Here is a 17,821-nt window from a genome sequence, read left to right as displayed (position 1 = left end):
TTTGACCTGATATCAGACGCTCGTACAGGCAACAAGGATTCAGTTGAAAAATAGAAAATAATTAAAGTTTCTCTTCCTTCATTTTTTTTTTTTTCGTGTCAACCATTTAAGATTCTTTTAACCCACGGATATAAAAATACACTTTAAACCTAAGAGACAGTTCTATCTGAGCACGTGTTTCCTGGCTTGGTTTAGTTTGTTGATGGTGGTTAAATAAACAGACTGAGCCGGACGGATTCAGCCAATCAAACAATTATCAGTCTGGATGGTGCTGCTCTCCATCTTTCTGTAAAGGGCAGGTTCGTCTAAATATATTTTCGACCAATCAGATCAAAGGAAACAAAAAAAGCTGCCGAAAGCTAGCATGTAGCGGTTAGCATGTTAATAATCAATACCAAGTCTGTGAGGTTTTGACAAACAAACATTGTTTCCATCTTTAATCCCATCTGAATCAATCTATATTACCAACATATGGACTGTTATAGTGTTAACAGGAGGTACAGGGAGCACCTGACATCTTTAAGCCCAGCTGTCTTTTCAAATAACAAATTTAGGGCAATTTTAAAAAGTGAGATAAACAAAAAAAGAACTTTGAAGGAACTAAAATCAGGTTTAGAGGCAGACAGTCTGAGTCTGATCAAACAGGGAATGATACGTGGAGCCTGAACAGCAGGACTGAACTCAGCAGCGACTTCACTGACGTGACTCCATCTGCCACTTTGACAGTCAAAAGTCCAACCAGTGATCCAGAAGCTGAGAAATCGAGACATTTAAAAAAAACAACTGTTCCTCCTCCAAACGACTTCAAGCTGAAGGACAGGAAATGGTTAAAAGCAGCGCTCTGCTGTCTGAACGGGCTCCACGCCCGTCTCGTTTCAACACCAGCCAACAGGCCGCACACAAAACTAAACGAGCTGATGATGGTCGATCGACGCTCGCAGCAGCGTCTCTCCTCCTCTCCTTCATATAGAAAATATAACACTATATTTTACAAGAGGACTAAGAGAACAGAACATCTATTATCTTACAAGAGACAGCGCGCAGGCAAAGTATGTACAGCAAACGTGAACCCGGCAGCAGAGAGGAAGTGGGCGGAGCTAACACTTGTGTCCATCCGGCTCCTAAAAACCTCCTGTGTGTGTGACCGAGGCGTTGGCTGCGGCACCGACTCCCTCCCTGTCTGCAGCTTTGAAGTGCTATGAGAATGACGATGTGCTTCAGGAAGAGGCTACACTACAAACGAACTCCTGCTGAATCTACTGTCAGAGAGAACTCTGGGAAATGGTGTCCAAATGGCTGCCAGTCCTGCTGTTTGGTCCGGCTGGATGTTACCGACCTGATGGTGATGCATGATGGTGGAAAGTACTCTACCACAATACAACAGTGAGGAAGAGGAGCAGGGCAGGCGATCCAGATTCTGAGCCGGTCTGTGGGTGAAAAACTAAACGAAACGATGGTTATTCACACACGGCCATCACGACTGCATGCTGCTCTGGACAGAGTCTAATGAGTCTGGCTGCTCCTCCTCCTCTTCCTCCTCCTCCTCCTCCTCTTCCTCCTCCTCTTGATGTGAGGGGCCATTGTGCCTGCCCTGCCTGCCTGCACTGTCCCTGGGCACAGTGGGACTCCCAGCCCCAGGCTTCGCTAGGCCTCTGGAGGTCCGATGTCCATGTGATGGAGACAGGCTTTGGCCCCTCCCCTTTTCCTGAGCGTCGCTGTCGTTTCTGATGTCTGCTCTCCTCTCCCCTCCTGAAGACTTTTTAGCCTTCTGTCTTGCATCGTCTTCCTCCTCCTCGTCCTCTTCATCGTCATCAGAGTCTATGCGGTTGAGTCTTTTGCGGATTGGACGATCCTCTTCAGAGGACGACTCCTCCGAGTCCTCCGTCTCATCCTCGTCCTCTGTCGATGGCCGTCGTTTCTTCAACATCTGAGCGAGCCGTTTGCGACGCTGCTGAGAAAGCATCTCTCTCCTCTTCCCCCTGCCCATCTTCTCCATGTCCTCCTCCTCTCCGTCTGTCCTCTTTGATCTCCGAGTGTCCTCCTCCTTCTCCAACAGTCTCTTCTTCAGCCGCCTCCCTCTGTCTTCATCTTCGTCCTCGTCCTCATGTCTCTTTCGCTTTTGTCTTCTCCTGTGTCTACGAAGGTCGTCGTCCTCACCTCTCCTCCTGTTAGCTCTCCTTCGGTCATCTTCATCTTCGTAGTCCTCTTCCTCTGTGTCTCGGGAAGAAGGTGATGCTAATGGGAAAAGACAGAAACTCACTTCCTGACCAGAAACAAGAACGAAATTTGAAACTGGCGTGACTGACCGTCGCTGTAGTCGCTGGACAGATGCTCCTTGCGCGGTCTGCCGCGGGGTTTCACCTTCTTCCTGCTGCCAGAGGCCGCAGAGTTGTCCGACGACTCGGACGTCTCTCTGTAGTTGACCTGCTGGCGCTGACCCCGCCTCAGACCCCGCCTCTTTTTCTCATCGTCGCTGTCAGTCATGTCACTGAACTGATCAGAGTCTGTAGAGGGAGAGAGAGAGAGACAACTCAGATAACCTGCCAAATAATGATCAAAGTAGAAGTTCAAATCATCCGATCTCTCACCCATCTCTTCCTCACTGTCTTCCTCCTCTTCCTCAGAGGAACGTTTCCGCCGCCGCCTGAGCCGTTTCCTTCCCCTGCGTTGGGTCTTGTCCGGTCTGTGTTTGGCCATCGCTCTAATTGCCCGTTTGGGGCGGCTCTCACCGTCCCAGCTGCCCACATCGCTTCCCATGGCTTCCTCTTCATCCTCCTCATCGTCATCTCCCCCGGACGCACCAAATTCCTCATCCTCTGAGCTGTGAGAGGAAGAGGAGGACAGAATGAAGCAGCCAGCAGGCAGAGAGGTCAGAGAGGAAGGAGAACTGCCGTACCTGTTGCTGAGCATAAACTCGTCCTCGCTCTCGGCTGCCGTGCTGTCGCTCTCCAGGTCGTTGAGTCGCCGCTTCTTCCTGTTCCGGGCAGCGAGAGCCTGGCTTCTGATTGCCCGCTGGCTCTCTTTGCCATCCTCTGACAGGATGTTTCTGCTGCGCCCTGCTCCAGCAGCAAATTATCAGAGCGCCGCACTTCACCGACAGATTAAAATCAGGTCCGTGCTGTTCGGACAGTCCACTCACCTCCACAGAGGTCCCTGATGTCCTCCTCGATGGCCTCATCAATGGCATCGTCGAAATCATCAAACCTGCAGCAACGCACCAGCAAAAACCTCAGACACCTTCCAGCTCAGACTCTAAATTGAATATTCATCAGTGAATATGCACAGTGTCTCCACCCCCTTCCGCTGGCAGGCCACACCCACCTGTAGCTGATGTGCTTCCTGGTTCTGGTCGATCTCCTCCCCAGATTTTTGCTCTTCTTGGGGTCTTTCTTCTTTGTGGATTTCTCCTCTTCTTCTTCTTCTTCTTCCTCCTCGTCTCCCTCCTCAGACAAGTCAAAACAAAACTTTTAAACGTTGTACGGTGAAATTCAAACACAAGGTTTAGGTTTGTTCTGGGAACTGGTCTGGGAACGTCCCTGCTGATTGGTGGAAAAGCCAACACATCATGATGTACTCACAGGAATGATGTTCTCCACACTGATCCCCACGTACACCAGCCGCTCCCGCCTGCAGGACCGGGACAGGAAGGTGTTTGATGTTTGTCTGACAGTCTTGTGTGTCGGTCTTTGTGTGTGTGTGTGTCTGTGTTTACCTCCTCTCTGCTCGCTCTTTCTTCTTTAGTGCGCTGTCCAGATTCTGCAGCTGCTCCTCCAGTTTCTCACACAGCAGCTTCTGAAGGGAAAAAACAAACGGCACATCTGTCAGCCCTGCACACGTCTTTACTAGCTCTTCTTCTATGGTTTGTGTGCTACTTGTGTAGCATGTAGCTTACAGCAGCACAGGAAAAATACTGAACACTTATGAAGGCACAACAATACATATTAAAGCATTTAGGAGGTGGGTTATAACGTCCACATGCAGCTTACGTGTTGGCAGGGTGGACAGAACCACTCTCCATCCGGGATCAACATGAGCGGCGGCCGCAGACACGCAGTGTGATATCCACTGTCGCAGGAGTCGCACAGCAGGATCTGAGGACCCGCACAGAGTGACGCACACAGTGAGGCTTTATCAGGCTTTCGTTCCAAGTGCAGCAACTTACTGCTCTTATTGATGCCATTTAAATACTGCTTTCCTTCCCAGCAGTGACCCACGGACACCGTGACTGAGGACTCACCAGTTCGGGGTGGTTGGGGAGGCCACAGTGAGTGCAGGCGTCCTCGCTGGGAAGCTCCTCTGATTTACAGGAGTCCTCCTCTGACTCGCTGCCGGCTTCGCTGTCCTCCTCCCCCTGTTTCCTCCCTCTGTCCTCCGCCTCCCCTCCCTCGTTCAGTTTGCGCCTCTTTGTTCTGATGTTGGACCATCGGGGCCGGCGGTGCCTCCGCTTACCCTGAAAAAGAGAAAAGGAGAGTGAATCGTTTTAAACAGTGTCTGTTCCAACAGAATGAACATGTAGAGGCCGTTTACCCTTCTCTTCTTCATTTGTCCAGCAGGTTCAGCTTTTCTGTCTTTCTTTGTAGCCGAGCTCTGCTCCTCTTCACCCTCCTCCTCTTCCTCCTCCTCCTCCTCCTCCTCTTCCTCCTCTTCATCCCTCGTCCTGGCCGGCAGCGCCTGTTTCTTCTGTGGCTTCTTCTTCTGGCTCTCGGCTGCCTTCGAGCTTGGCCTGCAGGTTGGCAAAGCAGATGATCTTCAAGAAAGAAGGTGAAGATGAGGTGAATTTATGATCAGATTAAAAGTGGATGAGGATGAGATTACACTGGACAAAGTTTGTCTCACACACACACACCTACAAATCCTGGCAGACCTCCTCAGCAGCCTCCCTTCGTCCTGCACCTCCTGCTCTCTCTCCTTCTCCTCCTCCTTTGCCCCCTTTCCTTTCAGCTTGTTCCTGCGGTGAGGAGGGATCTTGATCTTCAGCCGGATTCCCTCTTTTTGCAGCTCAGAGGAGGCTTCCTCCAGGGGGACCTGCCTCTCCTCCGACTCACACCGGGCCTCCTTCTCCTTCGCCTGCGCCGCCAGCACTCCGTTGACCTCTTCCTGTTCCTCCTTGTCCTGCTCCTCCACTGTGCCTGATGCTGCCTCTAGGTGTATTGAAGTGCTTGCAGTCTTTTTATGGTCACTTTTATTTAATCCTTCTGCCTCTGTCCTCTCCTCATCGTCCTCCTGCTGGGGACTGCCCTGCCCGGGGTCCTTTCCCTCTGACTGCTCCTCTGTCGTGTTCTTTTGGTCTTCTGCTGTTGCTCTCTTGGGTTCCTCTTTAGATGGAGATGCTGAGGAAACACAGACAGAATCCACCTTTCTCTCTGTAATTTCAGGGTTTAAAGATGCCAGTGGAGTTTTAGCCGCCTGAGCCTCCGTCACTACAGAAGGAGGAGGAGGAGCAGCGGCTGCTGGTGCCGTCCCTCCTTCAGGAAGCCCCTTCCTCACCAGCACAGACTGCCGGCCGGCTTCTCTCTCCTCTGAACTCGGCCCGTTCTGCTCCTGCTGCTCAGTGGCGGCGGCGCCGGCCCTGTGACGCTCAGCTGGGCTGCGGATGACCCCAACATGACCGACAATGCCAACTTGACCTATGACACCTATGACGCCGTTCTGTCCCTCTTTGTGTGGCAGGAGCAGCGGGGCCCTCCCATTGGTCAGCTCCTGCCTTGACACAGTGACCACAGCCTGCTGCTGCGAGGCTGCCGGACCAGCAGGCGGCACCAAGGAGTTGGGTAACTTGCCCTCTCTTCCATGACTGTCCTTGGTCTGAATCACTGAAGGGTTGCAAACTATAATACTACTGCTGTTACTGTTGTTAAGGTGGTTACTATGGAAACTCTCCGACAGCTTCAGCTCCCTCTTCTTCAGCGGTATCTTAGCCTGCTGGTTGCTCCGGACCACCGCCCGCTCTGCTTCCTCTTCCTTGTTCGCTTCCTGCTTCATCACGCCAGGTGCCATGACGACAGACACCGTGTTCTTTGGGGCATCGGCATCCTTCGTCTCGGACTTGATGATGGTGGTGATGGTGCTCACGCGGTTATCGATGACGGGCGGTTTGTGGTCCGGCTTCTCCTCTTTCACCTCGTCTTCAGTGTCCTCCTGCTTGATGGGCTGCTTGTGTGTGGCTGCTGCAAAACAAAACAGATCAGAGTGTTAGGTGCCGCTAGGAGACATCAGAGCTCTGAGGCAGGTGGAGGGCTCCTTCAGGTGCCTCAGGTAGCTCCTTTTAATCCCAAAGCTCGTTGCTCAGGTGATAAGTGGGTGCCAAAGATCACACTTTCAATCTAACAGCAGCAGCTGTCCGATTCGGTCCTTAAAAACTCTTGGTGACTATTTTGGTGCAGAGGGCCCAGATTCAGACAGGTAAACCATGAAAAAGGATTTGGACCTGGGATCTACAGACCTTCTTTTATGGGCTTCTCTTCTGTGACTCTGTCGACCTTCTTCTCGTCACTGTCTTCCTCTGCAGTCTTGGAACGTTCAGGGTTGCTGTTTTCAAGACTCTCGTCCGCTATAACGACACGACAAATACAAAGTTCCCACCAACATTAAACCCAAATGAGCTTCGGCCTTTTTCTTTGAAGATAATTATGCAAAGATGAGAAAAAAAAAACCTTCAACTGTCTTCTTACGGTTTAAAATGATTTCTAGCATGCATTTTTAAGCCTCTGGGATTTTTTCATGCATCTCCTCTTTTGCCCAACACACCTGCATCTTTCTCTGCAGGGCTGGTGCTCCTGGATCCAGCCTGATTCTGGTCCCGTTCTGAGATGTAGTTTGGATCAACCTGGCCCTTCAGCAGCTCCAGAGCCTCGGCCAGGTCATTCCGAGTCCTGAGAAGAGAGCGGAGGCTGCTTTAACTCTGCACACAGCTGGTGCCACTGCGCCCACACTCGGACCACAGCACTACCTGACGATGCACTTCCAGGTGGATCCATCCAGGTCGTCCTGCTCCTCCGTGTACACTCGGATGTTCTGCTCCTGGTCCAGCTGAAGCCAGTACATCAAGCCCTGCTTGTCCCGACCTACAGGCTGCAGACGCATCTTCTCTGGGTCCTCGTCGTTCACCGCCATCTTGAACTTCAGGTTGTCATCAAACTGACACTCGCAGAGATACTGAAGAGGGGCGACGTGTGAAAACAGGGGGAGACATGTAGTGTTTGTACAGATGGGAGGTGTGTCACTGAATAAAAGAGGTGTGTCGTACTTTTAGGATGCTGGACTTGCACTCCATGGACATCTCCTGGTAGCCCTTCTGTTCCAGCTCCCATGCCCAGGTACTGTTCAACTCCTGGCAAACCTACAGAAAGTCAGGTCCAAAGGTCAGCGTGCTCCGCCTGCACCCACAAACTTAACACGTTTTGATTTCATCTAAGCAGTGAGAAGCAGCGTCACCTTAGCCAGGTACTTTTCCCAGCGGTCAGTAGTCACAGACCTGCCCAGTTTCCTCAGCAGCTTCACATGGAGTTCCACGAGGGGTTTGGGAACTGGAAAAACACACATGACACTTACAGACACTACACCTCAAGAAGAATAAACACGACTTTAAAGTCAGCCTGTAGCAGACCTGCTGATCCCAACAGTAAGGGAGCGCCTCCAGATAACAACCAATTTTCTTTAGTGCTTGTTAACGACCTGCTCTCTGGGTCAGATCTAACCACTAAATATTACATTTAAAGGAAACATATTTATCACAATAAAGGTCTGTCGCTGATTTTATACAGATATCAGACTGTGACTTGTCTCTGATGTCATGTGATCTGCCTCCAAATATATAAACAACATGTTAAAGAGCACGCTGTGTGGTCTGGTGTGAGGCTGTCACGGCCCCCTTGAATGTACGGGAAATTCCAGTTCTCCTCTTTGTCACGGGAAGCAGAAATATTCTACGTGGTCACATTACACACCAACACGCTGCTAATCACCCGAATCTGACGTCATGTCACGTACGTAAAGTTTGGACCTCATATATTAGTTGTATTCAGTTAGCTAATTATAAGCTACAGAAGCTAATCTACGAGAACTAACGGTCACTAAAGACTAGCCAGCTGTTGAATAAGAATGGCTAAAAAAAATAAATAAAGGTTTAAAAAGCTTCTCATGTGACTTTGAAACATCCGTGTCTAATAACCCACAGGGTGGTCATTAAACTACGGGGCTCCGTGTTGTAATTTGCCTAAAAGTTGACGGAATATTTAAGGCTAACTAGTAAGCTAATAGCTACATCTCCTACTGCGCATGCGCAGACTTGACAGCCACTCTACCAACAGAAGGAAGAAAAAAAAAATAACATCCAGTGTTTTTAAGCTAACATCACGCGCACGGTTTTTGACAGCGGGAAAAAAAAATACTGATCGATAACCCAATAAAATCTGCGTCATCAATACTGAACACACGCGCACACACACACACACGGCGTCGGTGTCGTTCAGAGGAAAGGCCGGTGAAAAATTACACCTGACAACACTCCGGAGCGAGCTAGCTAGCTGCGTGTGTGTGTGTGTGTGTGTGTGTGTGTGTGGCAGTGCTGCATCATGGCTCCCACATCAAGTTTAACTGATCAATATCAGCTCTGACAACATTATCGATGACCTGTCACCTGATACCTAATGAAAGCCTCCAGCATGGCGAGCCGAGTGTTGTCCTCCCGCATGTATCCGTTTCACCAACTTTAGCACAACACTGTCCACAGTGTGTGTGTTCCACTCGGGGAGCTAGCTTCCTGTTAGCCTGTGTTTTCCTAAATGTTCCTCCAGAACCTCTCTCTCTCTCCTCGGGCCGAATAAACGACAGACCCGGTGAGAAGGCTCGGACCCTCTCTCTTGACTTTTCTCCCGGAGTGATGCTGCTCCTCCGGGCCACACACACACACACACACACACACAACACCTTTCGTCATCCTCATCATCATCATCATCACCGTGATGATGGTGATGATGGTGGTGGTGGTGGTGGTGGTAGCTTTGGCCCCCTTCTCCTTCGGTTTCAAGTGTCGCAGCTTTCCACCACCACTACTTCTTCACCACCAGCGCCTCCACCGACCCCTCACCTGCCGTCGTGTCCCGCAGATACCGCTCCATCTGCGGAAAAGTCATCTCGGGCAGGTCCAGAGTCGGTCCGTATCGCTCCAGGAACGAACAGACCTCCGCGAAGCTCGGGCAGAGCGGCGGGCCGGAGCTTCTCACCACCGCCGGAGCAGCCATCTTTCCAGGCGGAGAGAAACGGGAGGGGAGGGCTCGCTGCTGGGATGCGACTCTGTGCGAATGAAATGAATGGAGGGCGTGAAGCGGCCACCGGCGTCAAGCGACAGGGGACGACTGCGCCGCGCTTCCGGTAGGACTTTCAAAATAAAACACCAAGCGGACGCGCTGCATGGAGTTATCACACAAAGACAGCAGATTAAATTACGCAAATGACCACCTTAAGTTTAAAAGAGCATTTTCACACACTGTAAAATATTAAAGAGTCTCATATTTGAGTAATTCACTTTGTTTCGGTTTCACTATTTAAATGTTTTGTATCGTTTCCACTCATTTCCGGTGCGTTGATTGCATCTTGACGAAGCTGTGAGAAGTTTGGGAGGACCACTGAGGGCAGAGCGAGAAAGCCCACAATCCATCGCGATAGACCAACATCAACAATTCAAAATGGGTTTTTTTTTTTAATTCCTCAAATGTTTCCAGAACGAACCAGATTGCCCCCCGTGTAATCCCACTCCACTCAATCTGACGTAATCCAGGAGCACGACACTGATTTCTTATTCCTCGTGTTTTACTTTCTCCGTGTGTTTATAAAACATTCTGTGCCACATTGCTGCTGCATGCTGCGCAGACAGTCACGCTACCCTGGAGGATGGTGCGTTTACGGACCGTTGGAAAAGGCAACACTGTGTCTCTAAACAAGGGAAGAATGAACATTTTACTGCCACGTTAAATGAATTAAAATCGATTAACTTTATTTAACCAACTGAATTGTTAGCGGATGAATCTATTCATCCGCATTCTCTAGTTCTCGCTCCAGATCACAAACGTTCGAGCTGCATGTGAAGGCAGCGCTCAAAACTGGGAAATCTGAGTTTTCTGAAGGCCCGTGAACGCGCCATGTTTTTAAGAAGGGCGGAAGGAGTGGAGTGTCTGACAGGAAGGAGGAGACGCTTTCGAAAGTTGTGCTTATTGTTCGTGTGTTGACGCCGCGCCGCCGTCCCGGAAAACAGCTTCCAACAGCTGGAGAGGCCGATTACCCGCAGCTACAGCGTCCCAATCAGCCCGCCATGACACTTTATTGATCAATCATCACTGAGCGGGAGAAGAACTGTAGGTAAGTTCAAGTTCATTCCGCCGGTTTAATCCAGGTATTATGAGGTATTAATGGAGTTCTCTGTGGGTTCATTGAAGTATACGTCACAGAGCAGTGATGAGTGAAGATACACACACACACACACACACACACAGAGTGTGGCTTGACAAAGGTCGTAATAAACAGCGGACAGTGGCATCAGCTGCAGCCCAGACTCGAGTCACGAGTTATTTTCAGCCTCAGATTTCTGTTTACTGCTGTTTAATGCTGAGGTGGTGAGAGACCAGAGCTGCTGCTGGCAAACCAAAGGGAACGGTCTACACAACAGAGTCATGAGAATCTGTAGGAAGGTCTTGTAGTCAGGGGACCCCTTTGGAACTCTTTCACCTCATCCTTTAGTGCAAATGGTCAGATCAGCCTCACCAGCTGGAAAGTTACAGCTGCATCCAGATGCTCTGAACGCCTCACAGGCCTGTGTGAACGCACCACAAACAACATCATGTATGTCAGCTGGTAACTGAAGTGTGCACAGATCACTTTTTGGATTCAGACGTGTCGATACTTCAGCCGTCTGCAGGACGATCGTCTTGATCATCACCTCCAATGAGAAGACAGTGAGAATGTTCAGTGCTGTGTGTTTTAATAGAGAGTTACACACACTGAACTCATGATGTTTGATGCTGCGCTCGGTTAAAGCAGCTGATGTCCTCAGCTCCAGGCTTCTTTTGCATTCTTCACATTTGCCTGTCAAAAAAACTGAGCATTAAGGAAACTTTATAAACCTGTGTGTGTGTGTGTGTCTGTGTGTGTCTGTGTGTGTCTGTGTGTGTGTCTGTGTGTCTCTGTGTGTCTGTGTGTGTGTGTGTCTGTGTGTCTGTGTGTGTCTCTGTGTGTCTCTGTGTGTCTGTGTGTGTGTGTGTCTGTGTGTGTGTGTGTGTGTCTGTGTGTGTGTGTCTGTGTGTGTCTGTGTGTGTGTCTGTGTGTGTCTGTGTGTGTGTCTGTGTGTGTCTGTGTGTGTCTGTGTGTCTCTGTGGGTCTCTGTGTGTGTGTCTCTGCGTGTGTGTCTGTGTGTGTGTGTCTCTGTGTGTCTCTGTGTGTGTGTGTCTGCGTGTGTGTCTGTGTGTCTCTGTCTGTGTGTGTCTGTGTGTCTCTGTCTGTGTGTGTGTGTGTCTCTGTGTGTGTGTGTGTCTGTGTGTCTGTGTGTGTCTCTGTGTGTGTGTGTCTGTGTGTTGTGTCTGTGTGTGTGTCTGTGTGTGTCTCTGTGTCTGTGTGTGTCTGTGTGTGTGTCTGTGTGTGTGTCTGTGTGTGTCTCTGTGTGTGTCTCTGTGTGTCTGTGTGTGTCTGTGTGTCTGTGTGTGTGTCTGTGTGTGTCTGTGTGTCTCTGTGTGTGTGTGTGTGTCTCTGTGTGTGTGTGTGTCTGTGTGTGTGTCTGTGTGTGTCTCTCTGTGTGTCTCTCTGTGTGTCTGTGTGTGTCTGTGTGTCTCTGTGTGTCTCTCTGTGTGTCTGTGTGTGTCTGTGTGTCTGGTGGTGTAGGTGAGACATGGCCATCGCTCACGTGGCAACAGAGTACGTGTTCAGCGACTTCCTGCTGAAGGACCCGACCCAGGCTCGATACCGCAGCGTCCGCGCCGAGCTGGCCGTGGACAAGATGGTGACCTGCGTGGCGGTGGGGCTGCCCCTCCTCCTCATCTCTCTGGCCTTCGCTCAGGAAGTCTCCGTCGGTGAGTGTGAAGAAGGATTCAGACAAAATAAGATTTCAAAAAATTCAGTCTTTACATAAACAAACAGGGTCTGACTGCTCCTCTGTCTCTCAGGGACTCAGATCAGCTGTTTTTCTCCCACTAACTTCTCCTGGAGGCAGGCTGCGTATGTGGATTCATACTGCTGGGCGGCCGTCAACACACACACTGAACCTCTGTGGCTGCACAAGGTACACACACACACACACACACACACACACACACACTCAGCTACAGTGAAGGACTTTTGTCTCGGCTTTCTGCTAGTAAAACACACACACACCTTCTAGTTGCAGAGACGCCCGTCAGTGAAAGGGTTAAAATCAAGTTTAGTCAGTTTCTAAGTCGCCTCATTGAGAATAATGATCCCGCACTAATCTGGCTTTGTGTCTTTATGAGTGTTCTCGGAGAGCTCAGAGGCCTCGGAGACCACAGAGGCCTCGGAGACCACAGAGGCCTCAGAGACCACAGAGGCCTCAGAGACCACAGAGGCCTCGGAGGCCTCGGAGAGCTCAGAGGCCTCTGATCAGGTCTGAACGTTGATCCCTGTCCTGTCTCTTCCTGCAGTTCTTCCCGTACATCCTGCTCCTGGTGGCTGTGCTCATGTACACCCCGGCACTGTTCTGGAGGTTCTCCGCGGCGCCCCTCCTGCAGTCGGACCTCGGCTTCATCATGGAGGAGCTGGACCGGTGCTACAACCGGGCGGTCACTCTGGCCAAACGTATGGCGACATCGGGGGTGCTGAACGCAGAGAGGTAGGTCTTCAGGGTCTGTGTGCTCACCCCGTCAGACCTCTGACATGACGTGGACTCTTCTTCCTCCCTCTCTGCTCAGTGACCCCACTGAGGGCTTCTTTAACTACCCGCTGGTGGAGAAGTTTCTGATGACCAAGCGCTGCTCGCGGCAGCTGCTGGTCTACTACCTGGTGTGTCGCGTCCTGACTCTGATCACCCTGGTGTGCGCCTGCATCTACCTGGGTTACTACCTCCGCCTGGCCTCCGTCACGGACGAGTTTGGCTGCAAGCTGCGCGTCGGCCTGCTCGACTCCGACCCCGCCGTCCCCGACAAGGTGCAGTGTAAGCTCATCGCTGTGGGCGTCTTCTCGCTGCTCAGGTACTTTCCTGCACAGAGTCATGCTGGAAGCTGTTTGTGGATCATGTTGTGAAACCGGGCGCCCTCTCTTTGTTTAACCCGTCCAGCCTCGTGAACCTGGTGCTGTTCATCGCATTGATTCCGGTGGTCATCTACGCCGGTCTCCGCCCCCTCCTCTGTCACGGATACGCAAGCTTCCTGGAAACGTACCAATCGCTGCCCACCGTGAGCGTCCTGCCCACGCCCGGCGGCCAATGGGACGATCTGTCTCTGTACCTGCTCTTCCTGGAGGAGAACATCAGTGAGCTCAAGTCCTACAAATATATCAAGGTGCGTTGGCGTGCGCGGACTTCCTGTTTACGATTTAGCGCGGTGTCGTCTGCAGATGTACCACCTGGAAGAGGATTTCATTCTTCTGGTTTTCTGCTGGCAGGTGCTGGAGCTGTTGAGGCGGCGGGGCGAGTGCTCCGGGGAAAACTTCGACGCCCTGGGCCTGCTGCAGACGCTCTGCACGGTGAAGATGGACAGCGTGGACGGAAACAAACCAACGGCTGCTGCCGCCAAACTGGATCAAGTGATAATGAATACGACAGAAACGGCAGCCGGCGCTGGAGCCGCTCATAACAGCTGCTCAGAGTCCACAACAGGAAACGACAGGAGGACGGAGACGGAGATGAAAGGTGAGAACACAGATAAAGTTACCTGACCTGATGCTAAGCTAGGCTAACCAGCTTCTGAGGTGGGAGGCTAACGTCCACACAAAACTGCTACTTCTTCACTGGGTGATAAACATGTTGTGTGTTTTCAGAACTCGCTCCCTTGTTGCCAGGAAACAACGATGTAACAGGAAGTAGAGGCAGTGATGGAGGAACCGTCCGGCAGCGAGCGATGTGAGCGGCTGAGCTGGAGCCACGGCGGTCAAAGCTCAGATTCATGGAGGAGCTGGATGTACGGTGCAGAGACGAGGAAGCTGAACGCTGGAGCAGCTCCGGCGGATGAAATGTATTTTATTTCTGTCGATGATACTTGAAACACTACAGCTGATCACCCCTGTGAATTATGGGATGTGATGTCGTCATGGTGTCAGGAGGTGATGTGAATGTTTTCTTTCTGGTCCGTTTTTTACAAAGAGCCCTGATCTTTATAGTGATTAACCCTCTGACGTCCAGGACCCGTCGCTCTGAAGCGGTTCACGTCGCCCCAGTGACGGCGCGTCGCCCTCATCACACAGTAGAAACCTTCCATAGCAACAGTCGGTACGACATAACACTGACAGCTGCTGGACGTTTGCCTGACAGCCACAGCTGAGGGCTCACCGACTCTGCTGTGGTCACACTTTAACCACATGATGCTGACAGCTGAGCGAGGCGCGCGGCGAGGTGACAGCCGGGACTTTTCTGTGATTTGACACGTCTGGTCATGTGATCCATGCAGCTGATGTGCAGTGGAGTGGTTTCAGAGAAAAGTGATGTATCTGCAGATGTACGTGTGTTTTTATTTCATTCACAAGGAAAAAAAAACTTTTTCTGAGGACGTCAGAGAAAAAACTCTCATCACAGAGCTGCTGTAGACGACGTGTCACACGCTCGGGCTGATGCAGACGCTCTGTACGCAGTCTGAGATCCAGACGAGTTTTTATATCTCAGAAATGATCATCTCAGAATTCTCATGGTAATTAATCATACACTCAGATATTGTTCTGTTATCTCCAGGGTCTTTACCTTCTTCATGTCTCTCTCTATTTTTAATGAAGCATTTTTTTTTGTTTTATTTGAAAACTTTCTCCTCTTTAAACTTGCCGAGAGAAATACATCAACAAATGAAAATCTTTCTCTTTCTGTTATCTTTACAATAAGGATCTGTAACAAACTGGACCTGGTTTTTATTTGATTATTATTTCAGTCAGAACAACGCTGCTTCCTTTTTCTTTCCTCCTGTGAATGCGGGAGGCTTCTGATTGGGTGAAAGTATCACATGACGTATGAACCTGTGTAAACATGCTGTCCTCGTTTGCACTGCTTCTTGTTTTTTTTTTTTGGGAGAATGTCTTTCTGATGTTTATGAGATTGTCCGTCACATTTCAGGGCGATGTTGATGCTGCAGGTCTGAGCAGCTGACGGGTGCTCTGCCTGAAGCTTTCTATGACGGTGATCTGTGTTTTAAGGTACAATGTGTTCGCTGTCTAAACGACATAAATCACAATAGCTGAGGGCAAAGAGCTACTTTAAGGGGTTTAATCCTTCTGCCAGGGTTTACAGATTTTTGGGGAAATCTCAGGGATTAACACGTCTCACCGCACTACAGACATGTGTCAGTGTTTCATCTTCGGACTGCCTGTGGAGCTTTTTTAATCTGTAGTCAGTGCAGTGTTAACGTCTTCGTGGTGTGTGTGTTATTTTTCATAGGAGTTGTTGGGGTCACGTTTTTGTGCAATGTGTAAAGACAAACGTTTCTATTGTTGACGTTTGGTGCAGTAAAACATTACATGTGTCTGCAGCTGTCAAATAAATACGTTTTCTTATTAATATCAATCAATAATCAATAATGTTATTGTCACTATGAATATTACAGTGGGGATTAGCTGTAGCTCAGTTCTCACCGAAGGCCACCAGGGGGCGCTTCTTACAGTAAAAGGAGCAAAAATTAGTTTTGACTCTTTTGGGCTTCCGTACTCATGCTGCGCAGACGCTGTGGGTTAAGGTGAGCTACCTGCATAGTTTGCTAAACTTTATTTACTTTATAACCTTCTTATTTCTTCTTTTCTTAAGCTTTTAAATTATGTGAAGTATTTAAGTTCGTGAGTTCTCGATGTTTGAGTTACAATTTGCGTCATTTGAGCTTAAACTGAGGCTAGCTAGCTAAAGTTTAACGGTAGGTTCGCTGCTAGCAGCTAGCAACGAACAAACAAACTGTTAGCAGCTAACAGCAAACAGGTGCGCAGTCAGAAAGAGACGAAGAAGTATTGATGCAAAGATGAGTTTTGAAAATTAATACAAGTTGAGTTTAGTTGAGTTTATTTTGTTTGTCTGCGGTAGCTCGGTTAGCCTAACCCCCCCTTCTGTTTGAGACTGTTGGCCAGGATCAGGTCTTCATGCTGGGGTTCTGTCACACGTGTGTAGACCTTCTGTGAAGCTCTGTGCGTGACAACAAATCAGGAAATTCTGATGAATAGCAGCTCACACCGCGCCCATCATTCTGCTGCTTTCACAGACACAGTAAAATGTGGATTTAGAGCATTTCCACCCGGTGTGTCTCACTTTAAAATCCTGTAATGTTGTCGGGTTAGGACTCAGGTGGAAGAACATGTTCACTGTTCAGTCAGCTGATGTTCAGTCAGGCCTGCACCTGCAGGCTTTATGAATGATGTTAATGAACTTCTGTCTGCAGCTTGTCTTCTTCTAATGGTTTTTAAATAGCAGCAGAATCTGACACACTTATTTTATTAGTTTGGAGTTTGGACTTTGAGTCGATCTGTGACCGGTACAAAAATAGATCTGGCTCATATGAAGAACAGCAGAACTGGCAGCGGAAGGCTTTAGTTTGCACTTTACTCTGTGTGTGTGTGTGTGTGTGTGTGTTACACTTTAATCTGTTCGGTGTTGCTGTCAGGTAATTATTTTGAATCAGAAAACAGCTGAAAGGGTTTGTTGTTGTGACAGATTAGGGTTGTGATGAGTTGGATTAAGAGAGATACTTTATTAATCCAGAGGGAAAATGAAGCCTCCAGCAGCACTCACACTACAGGTTAGTCCTGAAGAGAATGTGAGAGGACATCTGATTCAAATGTCTTCTTTGTTAAAGGCTGCACGATCGTCTCTTTCCTGTCCCACAGCAGGTAACCATGTCCTCTCCGGAGATCGCCTCTCTCTCCTGGGGCCACATGAAGGTGAAGGGATGCTCCTCCAACTACAAGGACTGTAAAGTTTGGCCTGGAGGCAGCCGGACCTGGGACTGGAGGGAGACTGGAACTGATGTGAGCGCATTTCTTACAGACAACAGACATGCATGTTGTGGCGACTGAACTGATGGTTCTTTGTTTCGCCTTCGCTGCCTGCAGCACTACCCTGGAGTGCAGCCTGCTGATCTGGAGGAAGTGCTGAAGAAGGGAGTGGAGCTGCTGATCATCGGCAGAGGCATGAGCGAGGCTCTGCAGGTAAAACAAACAAAAACAACCCACTGTAGTCAGAAACATTTTTACTCTGAACCTGACTGTGAGGGAGCTCTGCCCCTTCAGACTGAGACCTCTGCTCTGTCTTGCACCTTCATGCCGCCGTGTCGTCCCTCAGGTTCCGTCTGCCACTCTGGACTTTGTGAAGCAGAAAGGCGTCGACGTCCGAGTCCTACAGACGGAGAAGGCCGTCGCCGAATACAACAAACTGGCCGGACAGGGTGCCAAAGTGGGCGGGGTCTTCCACTCCACCTGCTAACCTGCCGTGGCTGCCTTACCAACAAACGTATGTATAGTTTCTTCCCATATTTACTGTATGTACCCAGCAGCCAGACACTGTGTTAGAGTTCATTGCAGCCACAGGCTGCCCGCGGCGCTGGTTTAGGAAAACACATCTGATAAAGTTTAAGGTGGAGACGCACTACAGAAAGCTTCAGTTTATTGGACAGCAGATCACACACATTTTACAAGTGTTTGTTTTTGAAAA

General features: G+C 49.8%; 5 protein-coding genes across 9 annotated transcripts in view; 2 read left to right on the top strand and 3 right to left on the bottom strand.

The window, feature by feature from the left end:
* The window catches only part of LOC114444601 (scavenger receptor cysteine-rich type 1 protein M130-like), a 902,860-nt gene that overhangs the window by 776,658 nt on the left and 108,381 nt on the right, over positions 1-17,821 (bottom strand). The gene's annotated exons all lie outside the window — the stretch shown is intronic.
* On the bottom strand, positions 82-9,291 carry LOC114444599 (remodeling and spacing factor 1-like). Of its 4 annotated transcripts, none has more exons than XM_028419313.1 (18): positions 9,089-9,291; positions 7,435-7,526; positions 7,247-7,339; positions 6,950-7,155; positions 6,748-6,872; positions 6,443-6,550; positions 4,847-6,167; positions 4,528-4,747; positions 4,238-4,450; positions 3,987-4,091; positions 3,713-3,792; positions 3,579-3,627; positions 3,322-3,443; positions 3,140-3,204; positions 2,897-3,056; positions 2,589-2,821; positions 2,307-2,504; positions 82-2,235 (listed from the first exon to the last, which is right to left on the bottom strand). In XM_028419313.1, the coding sequence occupies exons 1-18, from the start codon at positions 9,240-9,242 to the stop codon at positions 1,475-1,477; spliced, it is 4,305 nt and encodes a 1,434-aa protein (XP_028275114.1). In that variant the 5' UTR covers positions 9,243-9,291; the 3' UTR covers positions 82-1,474. The 4 variants fall into 4 exon arrangements, with proteins under 4 accessions (XP_028275114.1, XP_028275115.1, XP_028275117.1 ...); XM_028419314.1 differs by having other exon boundaries at positions 3,322-3,440; XM_028419316.1 differs by having other exon boundaries at positions 4,528-4,723.
* Positions 10,139-15,701, top strand: LOC114444616 (pannexin-1-like). The gene is made up of 8 exons (XM_028419341.1): positions 10,139-10,356; positions 11,869-12,056; positions 12,150-12,265; positions 12,642-12,829; positions 12,909-13,187; positions 13,274-13,496; positions 13,600-13,846; positions 13,975-15,701. The coding sequence occupies exons 2-8, from the start codon at positions 11,876-11,878 to the stop codon at positions 14,058-14,060; spliced, it is 1,320 nt and encodes a 439-aa protein (XP_028275142.1). The 5' UTR covers positions 10,139-10,356; positions 11,869-11,875; the 3' UTR covers positions 14,061-15,701.
* aamdc (adipogenesis associated, Mth938 domain containing) overlaps positions 15,828-17,821 on the top strand; it is a 3,224-nt gene continuing 1,230 nt past the window's right edge. The window contains exons 1-5 of one of the 2 annotated variants that reach the window (XM_028419369.1): positions 15,850-15,866; positions 16,826-16,910; positions 16,999-17,139; positions 17,224-17,319; positions 17,453-17,620. In XM_028419369.1, coding sequence (XP_028275170.1) covers positions 16,881-16,910; positions 16,999-17,139; positions 17,224-17,319; positions 17,453-17,593 — 408 coding nt within the window. In that variant the 5' untranslated portion in view covers positions 15,850-15,866; positions 16,826-16,880 and the 3' untranslated portion in view covers positions 17,594-17,620. Of the gene's footprint in view, positions 15,867-16,825; positions 16,911-16,998; positions 17,140-17,223; positions 17,320-17,452; positions 17,621-17,821 lie in introns of both variants that reach the window. The other variant, XM_028419370.1, reaches the window with a different exon arrangement.
* Positions 17,757-17,821, bottom strand: part of ints4 (integrator complex subunit 4) — a 13,554-nt gene continuing 13,489 nt past the window's right edge. The window contains exon 24 of the mRNA XM_028419320.1: positions 17,757-17,821. This exon is cut by the window's right edge and continues 496 nt beyond it. The gene's annotated coding sequence lies outside the window, so the exon portion shown is untranslated.

Source organism: Parambassis ranga, chromosome 13 (assembly GCF_900634625.1).
Source record: "Parambassis ranga chromosome 13, fParRan2.1, whole genome shotgun sequence".
NCBI classification, from domain to species: Eukaryota; Metazoa; Chordata; class Actinopteri; family Ambassidae; genus Parambassis; species Parambassis ranga.
This window is presented reverse-complemented; position numbering and strand designations above follow the sequence as displayed.